The sequence below is a fragment of the Haliotis cracherodii genome, unplaced genomic scaffold, assembly GCF_022045235.1.
Source record: "Haliotis cracherodii isolate W230 unplaced genomic scaffold, xgHalCrac1.p SCAF_5, whole genome shotgun sequence".
Taxonomy (NCBI): Eukaryota; Metazoa; Mollusca; class Gastropoda; order Lepetellida; family Haliotidae; genus Haliotis; species Haliotis cracherodii.
The window spans coordinates 40,668,211-40,696,206 of NW_027266308.1; the positions used below are offsets into that span (position 1 = coordinate 40,668,211).

The following is a 27,996-nucleotide window of genomic DNA, read 5'->3' on the forward strand; positions in this document are numbered from 1 at the left end:
ACAACACATCAGACTATGCTTCTACTTACTTAGACTCTATGTTGCCAATGGTAGTGTGGCCAAAATCAGATGCATTCCCAACTGAAACAGCAAACATGAGCGAATGAATGAGCATTTCTACATCAGCATCACCATAGCTATAACATGCAACAGGACCTGTGTGCCACGCGGGGGGATGGTGACAAACACAGACATCCTCGATCAGCTGCCCTCACTAAGTAAGTGAATGTTGTCTTAAGCCGCAGTCAGCAATATTCCAGCCACATCACGTTGACCTATTAAAATAATCTGGGACAAGCAAAGCAGCGGTTGACAACTGAAATAATAAAATCCTCTCTTAGACACCTCTTATAGAATATTTTGGACCTTCTTTGCCCTAGAACAGGGTTTGTGTCCTGCACACATACAAACAGTGAATTAAAAAATTTAAACTGAGAGGCCTGTTGAATGCAAGAAAGGATGCCTATTTGAAACAAGGTTATCAAAATTGTAGATTGTACATCACATATAACTTCCTTTTCTGGTAAGAATACACTCAACGTTCAGGGCTTCAGTGGCGGACCTTCTTCAGTCCATTATTAGAATCCCCATCTATAACAGGCTTAAGGCTCTGAGCATGTGAAATGATATGACACCAAAACAATCATGGAAATCAGTCAAACAGGTCAGCCTGGTTCTCCCATATTTACGCCTTGAATTTGGTTGATGAGAGAAACAACTTATTTGATGCTTTTCTCTACTCTGATTTTCTTATAAACGTGACAGAAGAGGCCTTATTTTAACAATTGATTTTTAAAAAAATGACGTGTCAGTCAATCTTGCTTTTACAAACACAGTGGTGATAAGATGCTGAAAGATCCAGGGGTTTGATGTGAAGTTAGACCTAGATGACCTAGAAAGCTCTGTTATTGCGACAGCCTTGCAGTGAAGTGACTGACGGCTGCAGTACTCACTGATGTGGCCCTGGAAGTTGACAGGCAAGACAACCCCGATGGACAACACGCAGATGACGACCAGGTACACCAGCAGGTACCTCTGGAAGGACAGATACTGCACCGCATCCCTCCCACACTTGTGCAGGATGTCAATATCTCTGCAACACACATCAACAACTCACTGCCACAGAATACAAGCTAGGGCTGTAACGATTCACGGATACCTTCGATATCATCGATGCTTAGGTGCACATGATATCTGAATTGGCAGTACATGTACTCTCGATATGCTGTAAATAGAACAGGAACTAATAGAGTTATCTCCCATAATGGCAGAAGTAGCACAGCCCCACCTCTAAGGATGACAGAACACAAGGACATGGTCGCTGAGGACGCGCCGACTAACTGTTACATTTAATAACCATCCCTTCATTTAAAACTTTTATTTCTTGTGATTTTCATTGTTAAAGTTTTTGAGATAACAATAAACAAATTTATGAAGAAAGGTTTTAGAGCTGTATTTCAGTGATTCATTATTTCTTACTATTTGATGTGGTGTATTGTGATACCTACACTATCGTCAGTCTGTATTGTGATACAAATCATATCGCATGATACCAAGCGGTACTCAGCTCTTTTACAAACATAAACTTAAAAGGGAGGGATTCCACCAACATTTACTGAAACACTTGACATGTGCACTGAGTGTCCTGAAAACCGCTCAACAAACATGTGATGTAGAAATTCATATATTCAAGGACTGCTGAACCCAAATCACTGTAGCTTAGCAAAGGAGGTAAAGATATTTCCATGATATTATGTAATTTGCACAATGTCAGAGTTTGTGTAGGGTTCAGCAAATTCAGCATCAGACTTCAGCGGAATGCAATCTCATTAAAATCAGATCTTAGTTCTTGCTGCCGCTAAACAAAGATTTGAGGACTTCCCATTACGGGTCACGTCAGACCGACCTTTCGCAAACTCTGACTGACAAATGAAATTACTGACAAGAAGTCGACATTAGCCAATCAGAAGGCAGCTTTCTCGTGCCTTATCCCACTAATTTCAAATTGGCGACTACGCTTCGAAACATATTTTGACAATTCTCGCTTAAAAATTTGAAACCTGAACAAAAGAGCATTCTCGAATGGCTAATATATGGTCTAGATTGTATAGATTTAGTCGTTAAGCCCGTAACTATCGTTCGGAATACCCCGTTTTAAAGTTTTCGAGCCTGCATGATTAGAAATCCCATTCCGACTGTCACTTTCATGATCTGGTAAGCTACGCTCTGATTGGTCTGATGAAAGGTTGTTCTGATGTGACCCCTAATGGGATGTCCTCAGATCTTTGTTTAGCTGTAGCAAGAACTAAGATCTGGTTGTAATGAGATTGAGCGGAATGTTAGGCACAAATTGTAGCTATGTATTATAGACCGGTGGATGTTGAATAGTTAGAGTGGAACAGTACATCACTACTGTTTTAGCAACTAACTATAACCATGAAAACAGCCTGATTTGTTTTGTTCTCACAAATCTGTGGTTAAGTATTTCCTAAAGCATACAGACCCATGCAAAATGTTTATGATCACATTCATTTTGCTGCAGCCAACATTCAATTTTGTACTGGGTCTACATTGGGGGTCAACTCAACATATTCGGTTACCCTCCTACTACCTCAAGCAGCAATGGACTAGTCCCTACCAAAATACTAACTACTGCCAATAGTCAGCATGATATCACTGTAATGGTTAATAGAAATTAGGTATACAATTTGATATCAACAACATTCACAAGCATCCCCTTGCTGCCAGATTGTATCATGTTTGTTTGTTTGTTGTTTAACGCCTCACTCAGCAATATTCCAACTATATGGCGGCGGTCCGTAAATAATCAAATCAAGGACCAGACAATCCAATGATTGACATTCTGAGCATTGATCCACACAATTAGGATACGATATCATGCATCAACCAAATCAGCGAGTCTGACCATCCGATCCCGTTAATCACCTCTTACAACAATCATAGTTGCCTTTTACAGCAAGAATGGGTTAGAGGGGTAACCTTACCATTACCAATCTGAAAGGGAGGTGGAAGAAACTACAAAAAATACTGACTTGACCCTGAAGAACGCAGGAATCCACGAGAACAGCCCCTTGTCCTGAGAGTGGATCGTTGTGTCCAGTGACTCCTGTGAACCAATCAGTGACCGTTGGTCATGCTCTCCATAAAACAGGGACGTCCATCTGCAAATACACCATGCCCTCTGTAATGATTTCAAGTGTGACTCACGTATGTTTTCACAGCAGACAAAGAACAAGATCGAGTCTCCCATGGAACATGTGTGTCTGGCTATCACTCACTGTAGTACCAGTTACTCCTCTTTCAAAAACTGACAACTGTGTCAAAGGTGTCATTAAAGATTGAAGTTTCAGTGACATAAAATATAAAACATTCAGAACAAGTGATAATGTTGAAAACAAATCATCAACTGAAGGACCGATTACACTGATGTTGAAATGTTTAGTCACATCACCGTTTGTTGTTTCAACCGGGTGAAAGTTTGAGAGAACAATCATGACTATACTTATGTATTTAAAAAGAAAGAAATCAAACATAACAACAGCGAGGTACAATATTTCCTTCTACAATGTGTTACTTTGCAGAAATTCTGTGTGACTTTTATGATAAAATGAGTTACATGTCCATATATACATGATATATATATATATATATATACTACTCAAAAGAAGTAAAGGAAAACCTGTTTCTTTCATATTACTATAGTTAATCTGGCATGCCATGATAGATGAACTATAGTAATATGAAATAATCGGGTGTTCCTTAAGTTCTTTTGAGTAGTATACTTCATTTAGTATATGTATCCATGGCAACCTGCATGCTGAGCTGGGAGTAATGTAGTTAGATCATGTAAACCCTTCTGACGCATGCTTGGACTAGCACTATGGGGAAACAGTTCATAGAGACATTCTCCAACCCTCAGGGACTCACCCACAGAAAGTGCTGGCAGAGCTCGTATGCGGATCCAGGGTGGTGAGGGGTGCTCACACACCTTGTTTGTAACAGGGTTTGTTTGTTTGTTTGTTTGTTTGTTTGTTTGTTTGTTTGATTGTTTGTTTGTTTGTTTGTTTGTTTTGTTTGTTTGTTTGTCATTTAAAACCACACTCAGCAATATTCCAGCTACATGAAGGCGGTCTGAAAATAATCAAGTCTGGACCAGACAATCCAGTGATTGACATCATGAGCATCGATCCACGCAATTCGGATACGATGACATGCATCCAACCAAGTCAGCGAGCCTGACCACCCGATCCCGTTAGTGGCCACTTACGACAAGCATACCTGTTCTACCCTGGATTTTCATAGAGTAAACATTTTGAAGTTTCATAGGTAATCAGTGTCACTGTTAACAATAACACACTATATGTTGCTCATTTGGCAACATTTCAACAAAACTAACATGACTAGCAAACGCAAAGTGATTTGGATGTGCACACCTCCTCTAGATAAACCTGTATCCGCACTTGGAGCTCTACCATTGTCAGTCAGTGTAAAAGTAGGCTCGTTATGAAGACAGATTTGACTTATAGATTTCAACATGTTTATTTTTTCAATGTGAAGTTTCAGTACAGATTGTAGTACCTAAATCCAGCCTTTTTCAGTACAGATACTGGTACCTACATCCCTATTTTCGGTACAGATACTAGTACCTACATCCCTATTTTCGGTACAGATACTAGTACCTACATCCCTATTTTCGGTACAGATACTAGTACCTACATCCCTATTTTCGGTACAGATGCTAGTACCTACATCCCTATTTTCGGTACAGATACTAGTACCTACATCCCTATTTTCAGTACAGATGCTAGTACCTACATCCCTATTTTCGGTACAGATACTAGTACCTACATCCCTATTTTCGGTACAGATGCTAGTACCTACATCCCTATTTTCGGTACAGATACTAGTACCTACATCCCTATTTTCAGTACAGATGCTAGTACCTACATCCCCATTTTCGGTACAGATGCTAGTACCTACATCCCCATTTTCGGTACAGATACTAGTACCTACATCCCCATTTTCGGTACAGATACTAGTACCTACATCCCTATTTTCGGTACAGATGCTAGTACCTACATCCCTATTTTCGGTACAGATGCTAGTACCTACATCCCTATTTTCGGTACAGATACTAGTACCTACATCCCTATTTTCGGTACAGATGCTAGTACCTACATCCCTATTTTCGGTACAGATACTAGTACCTACATCCCTATTTTCGGTACAGATGCTAGTACCTACATCCCTATTTTCGGTACAGATACTAGTACCTACATCCCTATTTTCGGTACAGATGCTAGTACCTACATCCCTATTTTCGGTACAGATGCTAGTACCTACATCCCTATTTTCGGTACAGATGCTAGTACCTACATCCCTATTTTCGGTACAGATACTAGTACCTACATCCCTATTTTCGGTACAGATGCTAGTACCTACATCCCTATTTCCGGGACAGATGGTAGTACCTACATCCCTATTTCCGGGACAGATGCTAGTACCTACATCCCTATTTCCGGCACAGATGCTAGTACCTACATCCCTATTTTCGGAACAGATGCTAGTACCTACATCAAGGACGTTTCGGTACAGATTCTAGCACTTGTATGACAAAGCTACTTGCATCTGCACTGAAATGCCACATTGAAGAATAAACAGGTTGAAATCCATGTGAACGCTGTCTTCATTGCTACGTCAGCTTCTATAATGCAGTAATAGATATGGTAGTTATGGTTGTCTATGCCATAATATTATGCAGCTGGGGAGTGGGTTGTGTTCCACAAATCTCAACAGAATAATTACTTTAATCAAAAAGAGTAATATTAGTATTTGGCCTATTTTCACAGAGAATCCTAAAGCTATGTTTGTTGTAAGTCTATGATGAAGTATTACAATGCCTTTAGTACTACAATAACCTACTGGAAGTGGGTCGCGAGTCACATTGAACAACGATCTTAGTACTAAAATTATCATAACTCACATACTTTAACATTGTCTTACAATAGGCATAGCGCTAAGATGGTGGTGTGGAACCGGCCTCATGTTTAACTTGCATGCTTACACAGATTTCTATCAAAGGTCACTTTTGAAATAGAGTTTTGTATGAGGATGATAAGAAGCAAATCTTATGTAATCCAAGAATTATTGTTTGGTTATCTCCCGATTGTAGGATAACTTAGGATTGTATCTGCTTCACATCATCAATTGTTTTTGAATGTAAATCTGACAAATCTGACACGTGACAGATTGCTTTATGAATTGATTCAATCCATCAATTCAATCTTTAAAACCAAGAAGTTCTATAACATGTATTTGTTTAGTTACAAATCTCAACAGTTATTTCTCATGTAGTTATTTCTTTAATTCTGATGCAAGGATAAATCTGATTCTGGTTTAGTACTCTGGTTAATTCCAATTCCTTGAATTGTCAGTTAAAGAGTTACTATCCAAACATTGTGATGGTGACAAGGTCAATACTGGAGGCCAAACTTGGATGCCTATATGGGACAATAATATTTCTCTTATGTCTTTTTGTGGATTTTAACAACAACATGCCTTGACGTGACTTTGTTAGTGTTAGACGGTTACCATAGCAACAACAACTTCAACACAAACTGTCCTGCATCAGTTTGGTTCAGTCACAGAATCAGGTCTGAGCATTATTTACTAATCAATCGTAGCGACAACATCCAAACACTCACTGACGGGTCTCCTTTACATTCAATTTGAATAAATCTTTACAGATTTAACCGTGGCTTCAAATGCAATCAAATTGTGTTATTTTTAATCGAGATAATGAAACAGGTTCCTGGGTACGGAATGGTTTCAACATGAATCTTGTGCCAGTCTGATGCCAGTCACTGAGTATTCAGCATCTCGTCTCATGTACGGTGGAACCCTGACAGTGCAGACAATAAGGGTTACAGCAAAATCTTTTAAATTTAAAATTATTATTTTTTTAAAGTTATAGGTGAGGTGAAATTGGGTTTCACGTCGCGTCCAAGATTATTGCACTTATATAGCAACGTGCATGTACGTGTATGTGTGTGTTTGTGTGGCTGCTCGTACTAGTCGGGACTGATGCCGATTTATAGTCCTAGCTCACTGAAATACCATGCCACAGTTTAACATGAATATCCCACTCAGACACAGTATACTGACTCCGAGCTGACCAGTCCCTGTTTTAGCCCCTTAATGCCGAGTGCCAGACAGGGTAACAACAAGTACCATCTTTTAACGTCTTTTGGTATGACACGGCCGGGGATCGAACCCCGGACCTTCCGCTCTCCAGGCGGATGCTCTACCACTAGACCACGGAAGCGTTTTTTTTAAGTTATAGATTTATTAATAGGTTCCAGTTGTAATTGTGAGGGCCCTATCACAGTTGCCTTAGTCTGGAGTCTAGGTTAACCTTTGTTTGTTGGTTATCACTCAACAATATTTCAGCTATATGACAGAGGTCTGTACATAACAGTCTTGACTAGACAATCTACTGATTGACCTCATGAGCATCAATCCATACATGGGATACAATGACCTGAAATCATCCAAGTCACTGAGCCTGACCAACCACTCCATTTAGCCTCCTCCTACAACAAACATAGGTTACTAGCGACCTGTGTCCTTACCTGGAATCTCCAGTAGTCTATGTTAAAGTATGAAGACTGCTTTGTGGCATTGACCCAAAATTACATGTGCCGATCTAGACTAGTATTAGATCCCCACTAACAAGATTTTATGCAGAGACTATCTCATATGTGCATAGAGTTAGGGCATTCACTGGTAGCTACAAGATAGAAGAAATCTTAGTAATTCAGGATGTAAGAAAAGATGGCTCGAAAGTAGCATTTGTTGATTTATATCATCCAAGAACTTGACAAAACTAAATCTATAAAATGCCCAGTTATGCAAAATACCACATTCATGCAAAAATACATATATCCTGGAAAGACAATTAAATTCACATATCTCTGAATGTTACTCGACATACTTACCTAATTATCAAACACCACTTGGTTTAAAAATCACTTACCATAAAACCACAATCATGAAATAATTTTCAAAGATTTATGAACAATTTCTGATTTCTTTTGCTGTGTAGTGGAAAAGAATTTTATCAACATAACAAAGAGGAGTTTTTTGTGTTTAAATCAAAGTTGGTTCAACTGGCTCATAGTTGATCTTCAAACATAAGCCATCATGATCCACCATTTCATCACCCTCCATAACAACTAGTACTAATATCTGATCAGTGAATATGAATACAATTAAGATTCAGTGAAAGAAAAGATAGGAAATTTTATTGCATTTTTATCACTATGATAGCATAAGACAACTGAGGTTTCAAATTGAAATATGAACACATAGACAAGTGGAACAGAAAAGATACAGGGAAACAAGGGTTGGGGGACAGTCATAAATCACGCACACACACTGATATATTAACACACCAGTGCAACCTACCCCTTAAACCAGTGTAATTAAATGGCATATCAGCGGAACCTAGGCCTTATTACAAGGCGAAATACAGAAGTTATTCCATGTTTGCATGGGCATAATTTTGAAAGCACGATTATTATGTAACCTAAATAATAACTGTCTATATATACACAGAGGCCCAGTATCCTGGATAATGTTTCCTGACGGACTGTTTGTTGAGTTTTGATGAACTTGAGAACAAAATCCTGGACTCAGGCTTGCCTCCTGTTACCGTGGTTACTGTTACTTATATAAATGTGCAGCTGACTGCGTATTCCTCCACCCATATTTATTAAGAAGTAAGAAAACTCATTTGTCTTGCTGTAGAAAAATATGCAATGTCAGCATGTCACTGTCATCCTATGAAAGCAATCAAGCATGGTACCAGGAAGTTAGTTTTGTTCATTGCCACCGAGTAAACTGCCCTGATTGGCAGACTTGTCACTCATGCTTCTAAAAAACAAAAATTAGTTTCCTGGCAATTACTTTTGAAAATTAGACCAGCAGGCGGGCCATGTTTTTTTTTGTCTTTTCGTATGGAAAATTGCTTCTAAAAGTGAGAAATTTTCAGGTTTTGCATAAAAGAGGAAAAATAATTATTTCAGCGTTGGGTGTTTACTGTGACAAGAGAATACCAGTAAATAGTTAACTCACTTTCCTCCAAATTCAGATTATCAGATATTGTAATACATATCTGTATTAACCTGTTCTTTTAATAGCACTAAATTTTACTGGATCACAGGGCATTGTAACATTCTCAATCTCTTTAAGCAGTCTCCCCAGCAGTTATACATTTGAGATCACTCAGACAGGTCTAGAATGTTAAAAGACCCATGCACTGCAGTATCAGTACATTCATGGTGACGAACAGACAAAATAACTGGGCCCCATTCCACTAAGAGATCTTAGCACCACGACTGTCAGTTACGACCATAGTGCTCAGAGTATCATAAATCTATGTTAGATATGGGAGTTACGATCTTAGCGGTAAGATCACATTCTTGATCTTAGTGCTGGGCTACGACGATCGAATCTCCCATATTCTAACACAGACTTACAACAGTTGTAAGGCTAAGATTGTTTTGTGCACATTGGCCCAGGACACACCTTCACAAAGTGATTGTAGAGCTACAACCACATAACTTTATGGGTACCGTATTGTACATAATAAGCACCCAGGGCGCTCTCAAAATTAGAAATAGGGGGCTCTTATGAGAATATTATTTTGGTGAAAAATAAAATAGAGTTGAAAGATCTTTAATTTTATGCTGACACCTTGAAATGTTCATATACGACGGATATATTTTTCCAGAATTTAATTTCCCATAATGAGGGGGAGCATATAACACACGAGTGTGTATTTTAGACGAATAAATCTAAACCTTGTGTAGATGGGTAATCGGGATTGTTCACTTGCCAATATATAAGCCAATATCGCCACGGGTGCTTATTAGAGCGGGGTGCATATTACGTTGAATACGGTAATTGTTATTTTCAATAAGTACGGGAAGTAGGCAGTCGTAACGCTAAGACCACTGTGCTGAAATCCAGTTTCAGGGAGAAGGAGTAACAAGGGTAGAGGGTCACTACAGGCCACCAACACTACACACACACAAGTCAAACCAACTAAAAGCATACACGTTGTATCCACTGTCACCAGTTTTCACAGGGGTACTGTCACAAAAAAGGAAAAACACAAGAAAGTAAAAGAAAAGGTAACATAAATTGTGATCATTAAACAATAAACATTTCACTGAAATCAAATTACATAAATTGTGTTCTCTTTGCTGGAAAAATAACAAAACGTACGATAAAAACATGAAACTTGAACATGTTGATGAAGCAAGAAAAAATAATATACATAAAAAAGTGTTTTGAATATATTTTGCCATTTTTTCAATGAGGTCGATATTTCCAACATTCTTATTCTCAACATAAGTATTAATATCCACTTCCATATTATTCAACTGAATCATTTTTTCAACATCACAATGATAACTGTCGGTCCTAGCTGTAACATAAGCAGACAGTCAGCCATGACAAATGAACTCAATCTACATAGGACATATGCACTAAGACAATTACTGTATTCGACGTAATAAGCGCCCAGGGCGCTCTCAAAATTAGAAATATAGGGCTCTTATTAGAATATTATTTTGGTGAAAAAAACAAGAGTTGAAAGATAAATTTCGTGGTTTATGCTGACCATGCTGACAGCTTGAAATGTTTATATATATACGATAGATATATTTTTCCAGAATTTAATTGCCCATAATTGAGGGTGCATATTACACACAAGTGCGTATTATACACGAATAAATAAGTCTTGTGTACATTGATCAATAAGTAGGGGTGCAAATTCGGATTGTATATTAGCCAATATATTAGCAAATATCGCTGTGGGCTCTTATTAGAGCGGGGCGCTTATTACGTCGAATACGGTATTAACATTCTAACTGTTGCTGATCTTATCATGGCAAACCATGCCTAAAATTCAAAACAAGTTTTGTTTAGCTTGACAAGTGGCAAATACTAATAGCCTCTTTCAATGATCGAGATGTTAGCTGAAAGTTTACAGTATATTTAAAGCATTAACCATTCAAAAAGTACAATAAGATTTTACAACAAACAATATTTCACAGCTGTGAGAATATAAGTGCATCACAATATTCAAATGAAAACCAAATACAACTAGCAGTAATAACAGTAATAACGAACAGTTATAACTAATTGGATAGAAATGGCCATAATTCAATAACTACAAAAACTCAATGAACACTGGTTTGTCATGATGACACAAGACAGTCGTGACCTACTTCTCCTCTGTGCGGCTGATGAGAGCGATGCGGCCGTAGTCCCAGGCTATCTTCCTCAGTATGGTAAACAGCAGCAACAGCACCTGAGATAGTGAGTGAGTGAGTGAGTGAGTGTATGAGTGAGTGAGTGAGTGAGTGAGTGAGTGAGTGAGTGAGTGAGTGAGTGAGTGAGTGAGTGAGTGAGTGTGTTGTTTTACACCATAGTCTGTGAGTAATATGTATGACTGTTTAATAATCTCATACCAACTTTGACTGGAGTAGGTCCAATAGTTTTTCAGATATTGTCGTAAACGTTGGTACCTTAAATTACCTTCCAGACTGTAACTTGCCAGACTGGTCAATTTAGGCTCTTTCTAGTGATATTATGCAATCAGATTACTATGTCATATGATAGGGTGAGGTAGCACTCTGCATAGGTTACTTGAAAATTGTTACCCAGAATCAGAATATGAATCACTAATAGAGGTAGAGGTGGACCATCTTTCCTATTGCAATTCTGATACTGTATTTGACGTAAAAAGCGTCCTGGAAGCACTTATTAAAGCCATAAACAAGTCGAATATATTTTCAGAGAGCTAGTGGTAGTACAAACAGTTCAATATTGATGAAACTAAAACTTTTTCAATAATAGTTACCAGGCAACTACCCCTTCTATGCTTCTGATGGATTGGTCCAGAAGTTGGTCAGGAGGCAATTATTGAAGCAGGGCACTTACGACAGCGAATAAAGTACAGTCAAGTCTCGTTAATCCGACAATCGTTAATACGACAATCGGCTTTATCCGTCACTAATGATGGGAACCGATTAAATCAGTGCTATTTAGACCGGTTAATCCGACAGTCTCGCACTCCGACTCTGACACACCTAATTTGCAACGAATTACCTAAATCACTCATTATTATCAGTCTCGTTAATCCGACACAGTGATTAGCGTACTCTGTGGTCATCTGCCCACGAGTACACAGCCCCATGTTTTTTTAAGCGAGACGAGTCAGGTGGTAGCTACATACTGTATTACAACGGCTGCAGAGATAAACTTGCTTAACAATAAACAATTAATGCTTAAGTTAACAATACAGGATTAATCACATGCTTAGATTACCTCAATATCATTAAAATCAGATACAAGTTCTTGCTACCTCTGAAGACATCCCATTACAAGTCACCATTCGTGAACTTTGACTGACTACTGAAATGACTAGGAAGTCGACATTAGCCACAAAGAAAGCAGCTTTCTTGATCTTTGTGGCACTAGTTTCAAACTGGAAACTTCCATTCCAGACTATGCTTTTTTTAAAAATTTAAAATCAGTCATACAGCCCATAACCGTAGTTTTGTGTTAAGCTTTAGAGTTTGCATGATTAGAAAACATATTCTGCTAACAAAGTAACATAATAAGAATATTTCATTTTTCACTATTTTATTATTATCACCTAATTGCTAAATCCCCTTGTCCATCCAATTAATCCACTGGCTTCCATCATCTCTATCAGTCTGCTTGTTGACTGTTCATTAGTCATCCACTGGCTTCCAATTATCTTAATCAGCTCTCTGTGTCCATCAAGCAATTGAATGTATAAACTTTATGTTAATAGGTATATATACCTATGTTGTTTAGCACTATCCATCACTTGCTTGATAAAGGTGTTAGGATCTACACCGAAACGTCGCACTAACTGTAATAAAGAAGTTGTTCATCCATAGAACTTGTCTTACTTCATCACATCAACTTCTATATGCCACTGAAAGAAGTGTTTGTATCGTTATCTATCATGAAGTTGTCTGATTTTCGATCATGAACGCTGATACAACTTCATTTTGTTAATCAGACATAATCATACGCAACCAACCATGTCGGATTAATGGGACTTGACTGTACTTGTACCTGGCCATCCAGTTGTTTCTCACTACTTACCACCCACGCTATGACATTGATGATTAAGTTGTCAGGTATCCCAGCATACTCTGCATACAGGATGTAGGTGACCGTGTGGTTGGGGGAGTAGCGAGTACTGCTGCACGTCTCTTCTGCAGGTGACTCCATCATCTTGTCACCTCAAGAACATCAAGCACCCTACTGATGCTGCAATACGAGAAGAAGAAGATAAAGTACACAATGGCTTATTGGTAAAATAGTGGCGAAAATTATATGAATGGATCACTGAAAATCAGTGAAGACACCAGGTGTTCATGACAAGGGTAAGCATTTCCTGCTGCACACCCTGGCTGCAATACACGAATACCAAGAGTGAGTGAGTGAGTGAGTGAGTGAGTGAGTGAGTGAGTGAGTGAGTGAGTGAGTGAGTGAACGAGTGAGTGAGTGAGTGAGTGAGTGAGTGAGATTTTACTTCGGTTTTAGCAATATCATGGTGGAGACACCAGAAATAGGCTTCACACATTGTACCCATGTTGGGAATGAAACCCAGGTCTTTGGCGTGACCAGTGAATGCTTTAATCACTATTCACCCAACCGCCCCAGAATACGAAGAACACAGTGATTGTAACACAAGAACATCAAGAACATCCCGGCTGTAACACAAGAACATCATAAACATCCTGGGTGCAAAATACAAAAGCACCAAGAACACCCTGGCACAAACACAAGATCAGTCATCTGAAATACCAACATACAAATGCAGTAGAGACGTCTTATGAGATCAGACATGGTGGATGGAGAAAATATACCATGCGCCATCTTCTGCGGTACCTAGTCTTACTAAACTTAATGTGTCTTTTAGTTTGTATTGCAAACCAGTTTGAGAACAGAACTGAACAAAGTTTCCTTTCTTCTTATAGGTTCATCAAACATACATAATCTCATGTCCCAAGGTTGTTTGTATCATAAATCTGAGATTGACCACTTGAAGTGAATGGCCACTGTTTCTGTGATGAATTCCGAGGAGACAATGAGAAGACCATATTCCAATCATAACATATTAAACAGAGTTGTGTATATTCACCATGTTCACATGTATCACACTATAAATTGTCATCCTTATCATCAGTGTTCTTGTACTAGTTGTAGGCAGAACATAGCTTGTTGCCACAGAAACAGAACAGCGTGTTCTTTCAACCCGCTATAATCCACCGACACCTGTCTGGGGCCATGACCGTGATGGCAGACAATGATGCAGTAATGGACGAAAACAGACAACAGAAACCGGATATACTGAACAAATCTGAGGATATTTCCAATCAAAATGATTAACCCAAACGTTGTTGTTTCTTACTTTCTGAGGTATAGTTAAAGTCACAATCAAATGAATACCCAGGCAATCCTCTTGTCTATGAAAATAGAACTTCAATAGAATCAAACCAGACCCATATTATTCTGAAAGCTTTCAACAAAATGATTGCATATGATCTGGTTGATGTTTTCAAAAGATTATTTATGGCCTATCCTAAAAAACTAAACACCGGTCCTAATGAGAAATGAATCTTCTCGATTATCAAACCAAGTAGCAGTTTTGAGGATTTTACAATATATAATTATAACTTATATAATATAATATTTTACTATACATATACAGAATGTGAAACCTCAAGGTCTCAATGACAATGTAATCAGTTCTTTATAGATTGTGACAGACTTCAGTCCCGACCTTAATGCTCATGATCTTCATCAAGTTACAATGTAACAATGCTTCATAACTATATAGTAAAACCTTGTTAGTCCAGCCCCTGTTAGTTGGAAACTCCAGCCTTCCAGTGAAGGGGGCCACGGGTGGCCCGGTCGTCTAAGGCGCCGCGATTCGCTGTGCAGAGTTGCGTCCCTTGGGCACGCCAGAAACCTATGATTGTGGGTTCGAATCCCGGTTTGCCCCTATTATGTTTCTAGGTTTGTCAGCACCATACCCATGCTCGTTGGTTTCACTGAAGTGGTAAACATCTGAGACATGCATCACTTCGGGCTTTCCCCCCACATTAAGCTGACACGCCCCGATATAACTGGAATACTGTTAAAAGCGGCGTTAAACCTAACTCACTCACTCACACACTTCCAGTGCACTTCTTTTGGTAATGACAATACAAAAGGGACATTACTACACATCCACGACTCGTTAATCCGAAAACAAGATTCTCCAGACCATTTCACAAGAAGCATTGCTGTCCTCATTACAAGGTTTCACTGAGTATGATTTTCATAAAAATTCAGACATCTGATCCTAAATCTTGACGACCCTACTCTTGTTGAAAATATGTTCTCCAAAGTCACAGCCCCTCCTTTTCCAATCTGAATGCATGATGATGTGACAATACTACAAAGGAGTCGGGACTGCCATCCCCAGAGAAAATACACACATCTTCATCCACAATGAACCCTGATGATGAACCAAGCCAACAAATCCTAAACTTCCCTCATCATGCTGATGACAGTGATTCTGATTACGTATCACTTCGATGTCTTTCATCAGTGTTTCACTGTAATCTGGACTACCTGCACAAATCACTGGCTTTGTCACATCTGATAAAAGAGTATTGATTGTCAGCTTACATTCCCAGTAATTACCCCGTTAAACTAACTCTAGCACAGTATCTTGTAACAAGTCTCAGACAGACTCAGTCCCCAGTTCTTTATTCCACAAGATCAGCAGCAGCAGCCAAGCCACATACTCATTCTTTGAGATAAAATAAAGTGAGTCTAGACCAGGCTTTGTCCTGCCCATGCCTCATCATCAAGGGGACGGGTATTTCCTTCAAGAACATTAACGTTTCATGGGACATCTTCCGCTTCTGCCTTAAAAGCCCTACCTGTACACTGATACAAGGAGGGGTATTGTTAATTAATAGTACTTTCATCCCGCAGACCTTATGTTCCTTTTTCAGTAATGTTTTACGCCAGTGAGGTCATTACTAAGAAAGGCGGCGATCGTAAGTTCTTCAGAATTATCCAGAATTAATTCTGATTGGCGAAAATGAGGTCTCAATTTTCTAATTGATACCTCTATCACATTAAGCCTTTTCACACACAAAAACCTGTGTATGAATACATCAATAGCCTATATATTGATCCATATAAAATGTCAAATCGTTCACCCATCGTTTGATATTGGAGCACTCACAGACATTTTGGGCAATGATGACATCCAAGAGCTTAACCTTGACAGGTTTGATGATGAGATGACAACAGCTAATGAAGGCTTATGGTTTGCATACAAATGGTAATGTCTAGCTTTTACAGTTAATAGGAATATGTTTAGTAATTCTCTCATCGAAACAATCATAATAAAAGTAAGAAATAAAACATTAGAAAAGCCAAAAAAATCCTTTATTCTTGACAATATATTGTGAAAAAATAGCATCTTCATCAGTCACCAACATTAGGATTTGGCAGGAGGGGATTTGAAAGTGAATGTGACCTCACCTGCAAGTCTCACTCATGTGGATCAATTCTCTTGATGTAAATCACTGGATTGTCAGGTCCACACTCCATTATTAACACATTTCTGTCATATAGCTGGATAATTGCTGACTGAAGTATTAAAACTTAACACAAGGAAAAACAAATCCAACCAGTATGTATGTTTGTTTTTTTATTGTTCAATGCAGCACTATTCCAGTTATATGACATTGGCCTGTAAATAGCAAGTCTAGGCCAGATAATATAGTGACTAACATCATTTGGATGGAACTATGTAACTCGGATACAATGACATGCAATCAACCAGCAAGCCTGACCACCTCGTCCTGTTAGTCGCCTCTTATGACAAGGAAGGGTTGCTGAAGACCAGTTCTAACCTGGATCTTCATGGGGGACAAGCATGGGTTGCTGAAGACCAATTCTAAGCAGGATCTTCATTGGGGACAAGCATAGGTTGCTGAAGACCAATTCTAGCCCGGATTTTCATGGGGGACAAGCATGAGTTGCTGAAGACCAATTCTAGCCCGGATTTTCATGGGGGACAAGCATGGGTTGCTGAATACCAATTCTAACCCGGATCTTCATGGGGGACAAGCATGGGCTGATGAAGACCAATTCTAAGCAGGATCTTCACGGGGGACAACCATGGGCTGCTGAAGACCAATTCTAACCCGGATCTTTATGGAGTGACAAGCATAGGTTGCTGAAGACCAATTCTAACCTGGGTCTTTATGGGGGACAAGCATGGGTTGCTGAAGACCAATTCTAAGCCAGGTCTTCATAGGGGAAAAGTATGGGTTGCTGAAGACCAATTCTAACCCAGGTCTTCATAGGGGACAAGCATGGGCTGCTGAAGACCAATTCTAACCCAGGTCTTCATGGGGAACAAGCATAGGATTGCTGAAGACCAATTCTAACCCGAATCTTCACAGGGGGCAAGTATCATGGCTGCTGAGGACCTGAATTCTAACACGGGTCTTCACAGGGGCATCCAATACGTAATTACAGTATGTCTTATACATGTTCCTTTGTCTGATTACAGAACCTCAACACTGGCACCTGTACCTCATGAAACCATAAGTCCATACTGACCCTCTTTCAGGAAGCAGATGGTCAATCAATAGGTGTATGAAGTGACCAATGGCTGGCATAATGAGGAGCATGTAGTCTCTGGAGGGGAAGCCAATGTTAGATGTGTGCTCGATGACATTAAATGTTCATTACAGTCAGTCATGTCAAATTGGACCACCATCCAAAGGGAATTGCTGGAGAACTCAGCAGCTCATACATAATCCATTACAAAGTGGACTTCCAGCTGTGTGCCTCTGAACATCACAGACATGTTGCAGATGTTGTGACCATGTATACATCCTTATCATATATACATTATCTAAGTCAGATGCCTCTGAACATCACAGACATGTTGCAGATGTTGTGACCATGTATATATCCTTATCATATTTACATTATCTAAGTCAGATGCCTCTGAACATCACAGACATGTTGCAGATGTTGTGACCATGTATACATCCTTATCATATTTACATTATCTAAGTCAGATGCCTCTGAACATCACAGACATGTTGCAGATGTTGTGACCATGTATATATCCTTATCATATTTACATTATCTAAGTCAGATGCCTCTGAACAACATACATGTTGCAGATGTTGTGACCATGTATAATCACCCAAGCAATATAATCCTGTGGAATTTAGTCATAAATATTCATATTGACGTCTTTTTACACAGTAAAAACATTTGAGTGAAGTTTAGGTTTTGGTGAAGGGGTATTGGCTTGAGAATAATCACAGTAATTGCAACAAAAATTGTCGGACTGAAAACAAACATTGAGAGGATGCAGCTGAAAAAAATTAATTAAGATAATTTTTTATTAGCCCGGTCAGTAAAGGCTGCAAATATTGATTGAATCTGAAACCATACCTGTCATTTACGCTGCACTTTCTCAGTACCATCAACCTCCCTCAACATGATCAATGTAACATCCTCACACACAGCCACAGATCTTTCAGGAGTTCCTTGATGACAAACATCCACAGATGAAATTACACTTCACGTTTCTCTGAGTGCAACTTTCTCAGACACATTACCAATAGAAAACAGTCATGAAGAATGGATCTGCTTGCTCCAGTGCCCCACAGCAACCAATTTGTTCATCACCATTTAGTTTCCAATGCCGTGGGCACAGCACAGCTCAGATTGCACTACATGACATTCTTCTTCATCATTACACTGTTCTCAGCATCCAATATGGGCAGACACTTGGAACTAATGGTTATCAGAGCACCATCATCAAAATGAACATACAAAACTTGGAGCATGACGACTTTCAAGTCTCGAAGTCTCCAGCACTGTATTCATGTCTGAGAACAAAATGAAGTTTCACCATCTCTATAAATCTCAGTCAGAAGTAGACCTGATCCAGTGAAAGCAGGAAGAAAACACCAAGACCACGAAGACAAATAACTGTGCTTGGCCATGTTCCAGACAGCGATCTTATCGTTATGTGTAACAATCGTAGCTCCCAAACTTTAACATAGACTGACAATAGTTGCTGTGCTGAGATGGCTTAGTGAAACAGGGACCTGACCTGGTCATGGTCTATTATGGTCTGGTCATGATCTATTATGGTCTACCATGGTCTATGGAGAAATATTACCTTCTGAGCTAGACATAACTCTGCGGTCTATCACTATCATGTCTATGGGAGACCTAAACTGTTGAAAGCAAAATCATTCTTGAATACACAAGAAAATCAACATTCCAGTTTGCTCAGAACAATACAATTTCCTCATAATCTGGGTGTAGTGAGGAAAGTAAAAAGACATTTCAGATTCCACAAGATAAAGTCATTCTATGTTATTTGAAAAATATTGTCTTGAGGAAAATAACATTCTACAATCATGATAATAGTTGCAATGTATGCAGGAAAATAACATACCGGTACAATAATGCCAAGAAGTCAGGAAAATAACATTACATACTCTAAAAATGCAATCATATTCAACTTTACTTGGACATGTTGGATGTACAAAGGACAATAGTATCTTGTAGCATATGAAGTAAGAATGAATTCTACGCAGGAAAATAGCATTCCCGAGTATGGAAGAAATATAACGTAGACTGATACTCAAACCTATCTATCATATTGATTATTAGTTACAGCCTTACAGACAATTTACATCTTGACCTGGGCCCACTTACACAAAGCAATCTTAGTGATAAGACTATCTTAAGCCTATCGCTAAAATCGCTTTGTGCAGGTGAGCCCTGATAAGAACTACCTCCATGGTCGAACAGATAGAGCATTTGCCAGAAGCACAGGTCGGTGCTTGAATTCCTGGCAACGTCATATCAGTGAGTGAGTGAGTGAGTATGATTTTACACCGCTTTTAGCAATATTCCAGCAATATCGCGGCGGGGGACACCAGAAATGGGCCGTCATATCAAAAGACATTTATAAATGGTACATGTTACGCTGTTTGATGCTGGGCATTAAGAGGACAAACAAGATCAGCTCAGCATACTGTGTCAGAGTGGGGTGCCCATGTTAAACTGCAGTAGGTATCTCAGTGAGCTAGCACTATTACACCAGCATCAGTCCACTCGAGTACAAGCAGCCACACACACAGACATGATCCTAATGCTGCTATACAAGTGCAGTTAAACCCCATTTCACCTCACCTTTTGATCTGATGACAATTAGTTACACAAGACTTATTTCCTCTTCCCAACAAGACCCTGACAGCAACAGAGTATCACACAGTTCCTGGGGAAGGTTCGGGCGAGTGAGGTAATTCCAATTGATTGGCCATTACAAAACACTTCCAGTGACCATTATAGTGCTGGAGGCAACCATGTACCGCACTTAGTGGCCAATCAATCAATTGCCTGCTGCTCTGGTTATTGTACAGTTAGTGGAGCTGCTTGACTATTGCAGGACAATCAATAGGTCATACTTAGCCCAGTAGACAATGATACACCAAGCTCCACTGCTACATACACAGGCAAGTTCATTACATGTTATATTAATGGCAATGCCATCAGTAACTCAATATGGCAAATGGATATATGGAAATATGTTTACTGCAGATATATATGTATATTGAATGCACGTGTGAACATAATTCTTCATTGCTTGGGGAAATATTCAAGCAATATCCCATGGCAGATGCCAAGAATGGCCTTTAAACAGTATACCCATAATCATGGTAAAGACATGGAGAATCATTGGTCCTACCCATGACATGCAAACGTTTTAATCACCTGGCTGACATACCACACATGTTTACTACTCAAATGAAGGAAAACAAAACCTGATCTATCTATCTTATATTGAAGCATCCAGAGCCAAGATATTTCTGTTCCCTAATGGACAATGCACTTTCTCCAAAATGCATGCACCTTATGGGACTCTGGGTTAAGATTAGGGCTCGAAAGTGAGTTATGCTGGTCATGTGAGGTGACTGTATAGATCAGGGCCCACTTGCAAAAAGCGATCTTAGCGCTAAGATGATCTTAACTCCCATACTTTAACATAGGCTTACAATAGTCTTAGTGCTAAGATCATTTTGTGCAAGTGGCCCCAGGAGGTCAGGCTTGGCGACTCGATAGATTGTGTGTCATAATGTACCACGGTGGCATGGGACGATATTCATAATATCAGTCAGACGTTTGTCTGATCCAGGGCCCACTTGTACAAAGCGATCTTAGCGCTAAGATGATCGTAACTCCCATACATTAACATAGGCTTACGATAGTCGTAGCGCTAAGATCGCTTTGTGCAAGTGGGCCCAGGTGTGATTATTTACAGACTGCCGTCATATAGCTGGACTATTGATGGGGGTGGCAATTTGAACAAGTCCAACAACCAAACAAATCCAAAATGACTGAAAAATCTCAATTTCAGTAAGGATCAGTGTCAGGGTTTTACCTTGACTTACAGAAGTGGGGGTCCGTGGGTCCCCCAATTTTTGGGTCCTTGCTCGAAATATGAGGATCCTGTAAAGTAATGAAATGGTGTAGTGTACTGTACGTTCACAAACTTACTCGAGAACTTAAAATGAATCAATGATCATGTGGACAGTGGTCATGATTGATGGATGAAATAGGCACCCATAACAACTCTTGATGTGCTGTAGGTACAATGTATATAACTGTGCGTCCCTTGCGACTCAGTACTACTAATATTTTTTTCCAGCTTCCATTCTCTATATTTGGGAGTACTGGACACACATTTGTGCGTCGCATAAAACCCTGATTCATGTTTTCTAAAACATGGGCTTATGAATTTATTTCATGACAAAATATAATAATCTATTAGCAATACTTCTTGCCAGGAAAGTTTTAGTTTGCAGAGAACACGTATTACTGTCAAGAAAACAGTAACTGACACAGCCTCAGCGAGGATTCAGCTTCAAAAGGAACACCTATCACAATGATCACTTGCTTGATAACGGTGTTAGAACCTACAGCAAAATGTCGCTCCTAATTGTGATAAAGAAGTTATTCATCGATCCATATGTCTTATCCTTACGTAACCTTTTTTAGCTTCACAGCTGTCAAGTAAACACTGATCACTGCCACAGTACCAGCAACCTTGACCATGTTGACATTAAACACCTATATCTCTCAAGTCAAACATTCCTGCAAGAACATTAGCATAGTTTCAATGACAGAGCATCAGCAAAATTTCAATGACAGAGCATCAGCAAAGGTTCAATGACAGAGCATCAGCAAAGGTTCAATGACAGAGCATCAGCAAAGTTTCAATGACAGAGCATCAGCAAAGTTTCAATGACAGAGCATCAGCAAAATTTCAATGACAGAGCATCAGCAAAGGTTCAATGACAGAGCATCAGCAAAGTTTCAATGACAAAGCATCAGCAAAGTTTCAATGACAGCATCAGCAAAGTTTCAATGACAGAGCATCAGCAAAGTTTCAATGTCAGAGCATCAGCAAAATTTCAATGACAGAGCATCAGCAAAGGTTAAATGACAGAGCATCAGCAAAGTTTCAATGACAGAGCATCAGCAAAGTTTCAATGACAGAGCATCAGCAAAGGTTCAATGACAGAGCATCAGCAAGATTTCAATGACAGAGCATCAGCAAAGGCTCAATGACAGAGCTTCAGCAAGGTTTCAATGACAGAGCATCAGCAAAGTGTCAATGACAGAGCATCAGCAAAGGTTCAATGAAAGAGTATCAGCAAAGTGTCAATGCCAGAGCATCAGCAAAGTGTCAATGCCAGAGCATCAGCAAAGGTTCAATGACAGAGCATCAGCAAAGTGTCAATGACAGAGCATCAGCAAGGTTTCAATGACAGAGCATCAGCAAAGGTTTCAATGACAGAGCATCAGCAAGGGTTCAATGACAGAGCATCAGCAAAGTATCAATGACAGAGCATCAGCAAGGTTCAATGACAGAGCATCAGCAAAGGTTCATCATGGTAGCAAGCAGCTACATCAGTCAAGCGAAACCTGATTGCCACACACAAATAAAGGCTCTAATGTCTAATATCATCAACTGAGAACATCAAATGTCTTGTTTACCAAAAGATGCAACAATCAGTCAGGGGCAATAACTCTTCCCCTCGCATGTCCCAGGAGAGGTATCAATGACACGGTCATCATTACTTCCTCTTGTTCTGAATTCTGCAATGGCTAGTGGAGAGACTCTTCTTCATTCTAGCCACTGATGGTGAATGCCAATGGCTCCAGCAGTAGCATAAAACATAATTTCATGTCACACAAGGGAAATTCATCCAATTACTTTTCTTGCGAATGAATCTCTTGCCATGATTTGCTCAGTATATAAAGACGTTTACATGACACAGTCTCCGATATAGCTGATAGAGCCGGAAACACCAGCTTCATTACCAAGACGAGTAGATTTCTTCAGAAAAGTCAGAACCTGTATTGATCGGCCACAAAGCTTGTGTTCTTTCATCCTAATCCATTTCTTGGTAATAAAGACAAGGGGCCATGTAGTAATTGTCCAGTACACATTGCTGGCCTTCTGCACGTGCCAGGGCATAGGTGACCAGTGGTCAGTGAGCAGTGGTCAACATGGTTATATTGAAATGTGGTTGGGATGCTTGAGGCTTTTGTTCAGCCTTTCACTGTGTCATTACTGTTTATGTTCCCAGCATTACATGTCAACAACATAATGGCATCTGGATGTCAGGCTTCATCCCCCGGGATACTCTATCATAATAATACAAGATTTTCCCTTTAATCCTAGTCATTCCTGCCTCAACACATCACACTATGTATCCTGTCAGCAAGTTGATTAATTTATTTTTTACTTTACCATATTCTTCCAGTATCTATCATTCTATCATGGTTATGTTTAGTTGACATGCTTGTGGTTTAGACTGCAGTTCTTCAATATATATCATGCAACCACATGCTAACTAGCAAAGTGCTTGCATTCCACATAACAAGTTACATATGCATCAGTGGAAACAGATCCATCACATAGAGCACCTCTTCATGTACTGACTGATCCACAACCTGTTATACACCAACATGATAGTTCTGTACCTTAAACAGCACCATATACCGTGACCATGAATATATCAATAAGCAGGGGTAGACACTAACATAGTTAGTCCACTTGTCCTTATAATCATGATAATGATAACATATAGCAAAACTCGTAAAAAAGGCAAATTTCTACTAGTCCTTATGATACCTTAACTATTGGCCAGTTTGGCAAGGACTACAGGACTCGTGTCAGTTTCTAACTCTGATAAGAATGATAAGCCATTTGATAGTGTTAAGAGTTCACCAGGGTGACATTTAAGAAAAAAAAAATCTCCTCTGCACCAAGTGCAGGCTGCATTTAACAACAGACTTCACAACAGATAAATTCATCGGCCTGCATTACACATACCTTCCTGGAAATATGAATGTACATATAGCCCTGACTGGCGATGTAGTGTGTACCTAAACAGGATGTAAACAGGAACAGCATGCAAAGCGAAAGTTATTGTATTACAATGTTTGGATCGTGCATAAATTTGAAGCAAGTGATATTTATAACCTGTTTGTAGACTAGTTTACTGTCTACACACAGTGCAGTCTGCTTATTAACTTGGGCTGTACAAGCCATAACAACCTACACCAGAGCAGTCCGCTCAATGGGGAAATCACACCCTGCAAGGTGTCTTTTATATATATATCTGGATCATGAATATTATTAGTCTCTCTTACAAGAGACATTCACCCTATTCCACTCTCATCCCTTCTCAACTCTACCAAGACGATTGCAACCTGCACCAGAGCAGCCTGCTCAATGGGAAATCACACCCTGCAAGGTGTCTTATATATATATGGATCATGAATATTATTAGTCTCTCTTACAAGAGACATTCACCCTATTCCACTCTCATCCCTTCTCAACTCTACCAAGACGATTGCAACCTGCACCAGAGCAGCCTGCTCAATGGGAAATCACACCCTGCAAGGTGTCTTATATATATCTGGATCATGAATATTATTAGTCTCTCTTACAAGAGACATTCACCCTATTCCACTCTCATCCCTTCTCAACTCTACCAAGGCGATTGCAACCTGCACCAGAGCAGCCTGCTCAATGGGAAATCACACCCTGCAAGGTGTCTTATATATATATGGATCATGAATATTATTAGTCTCTCTTACAAGAGACATTCACCCTATTCCACTCTCATCCCTTCTCAACTCTACCAAGACGATTGCAACCTACACCAGAGCAGTCATCTCAATGGGAAATCACACCCTGTTCACTACTATACGCATGTAATTAAGTGATCAAGTGTGATCCTATTTTGTTATATAAACTTAAAGTGACATCACATGACAAAGTTAGGTTTGCTGATTTATGTTAACAAACATACGTTTGTGTGTGGGAACATTAAAAAATACGGTTGCAAACTAGTTTCTGAAGTTAAATATGGTATAAAATGGCTTGCAACCAATCAGAAACTGGATAAATATGACATGATGTTTTCTTACCATGCTTACGTCTGCTACAAAATGGCGTCAACAAGTAACAGAAGTGAAGAGGATACTCTTTAAACACATATTTGTTGTGTAAAAAATGAAGTCGGCAAACATTTTGGACCTTAACTTGTCAGATGTTTAATGCAGCAGGACTCAAACTCAGAAACCTCCATGTCCTCTTAGCCACTAAGTAACTTGAGAGAGTTTCAGCATGAGAGACATATCCCCTCTCACCTGGGGATATGTCATGCAGGATATGACCTACTATTTGGACCAAATCAGTTGTTATCTAAAATCCTTATCAAATACAGCATTAAACAGATAAAAAAATATGATTATTAGGCACAATTTTCAATGAAAAATACACATATCTCTATACATATATTCATGTTATTGTTCACAAAGGTTGATGTACCATCAGTATTTGTGATCTTGTAACATATAGCTAGACAACACAGCAAGTTAATGTATCGCCATCACACAGGATGCACAAGAACTGTCAGCTTGTAAGGCCATGTACACCCTGCTATTGACACATGAAACACATTTATCACTACTCCGATTACACAGTAATTTCTATTTGGTGAAATAGTGATGAATCACAGTAACTATAATGTTCAAGTCTCTTGAGGATAAAATGAAATCAGTATGAAAAGGGTTACCTCCCTATTTATGCAATTGTGAGCACAATGTGTACATTCAACAATACAATAATTTATGAAAATATTCTAGAAGTAAGGGCTAATGTTCTTAACCGAACTTGCCATACCACAAACACAAACTGTTTGCACTGCGCCAAACTTTTCACCCTACAGGCCGAACAGCTGACTTGAATGGGGTTTTACAGGACATTGTTACAACTGGCCTATCAGATACCGGTTGCCGGATATACCGTATTCTACGTAATAAGCGCCCGGACAGATATATTTTTCCAGATTTTAATTGCCCATAAATAAGGGTGCATATAACACACGTGTGCGTATTATACCGAATAAATAAGTCTTGTGTACATTGATCAATCGGAAGGGATGCAGATTGTGCTTGTTCACTGGCCAATATATCAGCAAATATCGCCGTGGGCGCTTTAATAATTAGAGCGGGGCACTTATTATGTCGAATAGGGTAATAATAAATGTTAACAGGATAAGGATTCCAAGTGATTCACTCAGACCTCAGAATACTAAAGGCTGTTTTAAGTTTCAGTCTTCAATTAGGACCTTGATGGAGTGCCCACATATACAAGCCTGCATATATATTTACAGTTCAGTACACTGGTCACTGTATTTAACAGGCTGCCATATTTCTTCTTGCTGCTTGCATTGTGATTGATTGAGTATTAGGTTTAACACCGCTTTTAGCAATATTCCAGCAATATCACGTCAGGGGACACCAGAAATGGGCTTCACACGTTGTACCCATGTCAGGAATCGAACCCGGGTCTTCGGCATGACGAGCGAACACTTTAACCACAGGGCTACCCGACCGCCCCCTTGCTGCTTGCAAGTACATTTTACAACAATGCCTCAAACAATCTTGATTTGCCTCCCGAAAAAATGATAACAGCTAACTTCTGGTAATAAATGTACTTGTCTTTACTGATCTTTCCCTGCTGATTGTCTGGCTGCTGCAGTCATAAGAGATTGGCAACCTACCAGTCAGGGCTGATCGTTGATTGAACGCTAAAATGATCAACTCTTATACAGACATAACATCATCAGTTTAATTTGTGCTGTATTCTGTGATTGAATTACAGCATTAATTGATTCATTCAGCATCAGACCACAACAATAAAATGACTACAACATAAAGTTTTAACTCACTCACTCATGAATTAGACAAACTGTCCTCAACCACAGATCAGAATGAAGAATGTCAGACACACTGGCAGGTGGTGTATGCAGTAACACCTGGTAGAAATCCACCTGGCTATGGCCACAGACTGTGTTTGCAGTAACCCCAACACAATCCATCTTCCTGAGGAAAGGGCGTTAACTGACTATGAAAGTATAGTTTCCACCCTTGCCAAACTTCAGAGTTACGTTTTGGCTGGACTAACAAATCTATGCATAGTCCAATCAAAATCGTGTAATGAAATCAACATCTGATGCGTAAACTGCAGTACGATTTTGGTCGATTGCTGGATTTGCAGAGCAAATGTACAATCAACTGGGAATGAAAACAAGATATGACCAGCAAGCGCCGTCTCCAGAAACAACACAAGGTGTGATTGGTTGATTCAGTAGTCGAAATAACTGGTAGTCAGGTTTCCTCGTAGGGTTTAGTCAAAGTTTAAATCAACATCACGTT

At 39.4% G+C, this 27,996-nt stretch overlaps 1 protein-coding gene across 5 annotated transcripts in view; it reads right to left on the reverse strand.

The window, feature by feature from the left end:
• Nucleotides 1-27,996, reverse strand: part of LOC139441936 (CSC1-like protein 2) — an 82,881-nt gene that overhangs the window by 15,454 nt on the left and 39,431 nt on the right. For 3 of the 5 annotated variants that reach the window (XM_071222685.1, XM_071222682.1, XM_071222683.1), the window contains exons 2-7: nt 13,234-13,401; nt 11,319-11,401; nt 10,141-10,176; nt 3,054-3,182; nt 954-1,093; nt 30-81 (exon numbers count right to left, since the gene is read on the reverse strand). In XM_071222685.1, coding sequence (XP_071078786.1) covers nt 30-81; nt 954-1,093; nt 3,054-3,182; nt 10,141-10,176; nt 11,319-11,401; nt 13,234-13,365 — 572 coding nt within the window. In that variant the 5' untranslated portion in view covers nt 13,366-13,401. Of the gene's footprint in view, nt 1-29; nt 82-953; nt 1,094-3,053; nt 3,183-10,140; nt 10,177-11,318; nt 11,402-13,233; nt 13,402-24,598; nt 24,662-27,996 lie in introns of those variants that run through there. The other 2 variants (XM_071222684.1, XM_071222686.1) reach the window with 2 other exon arrangements.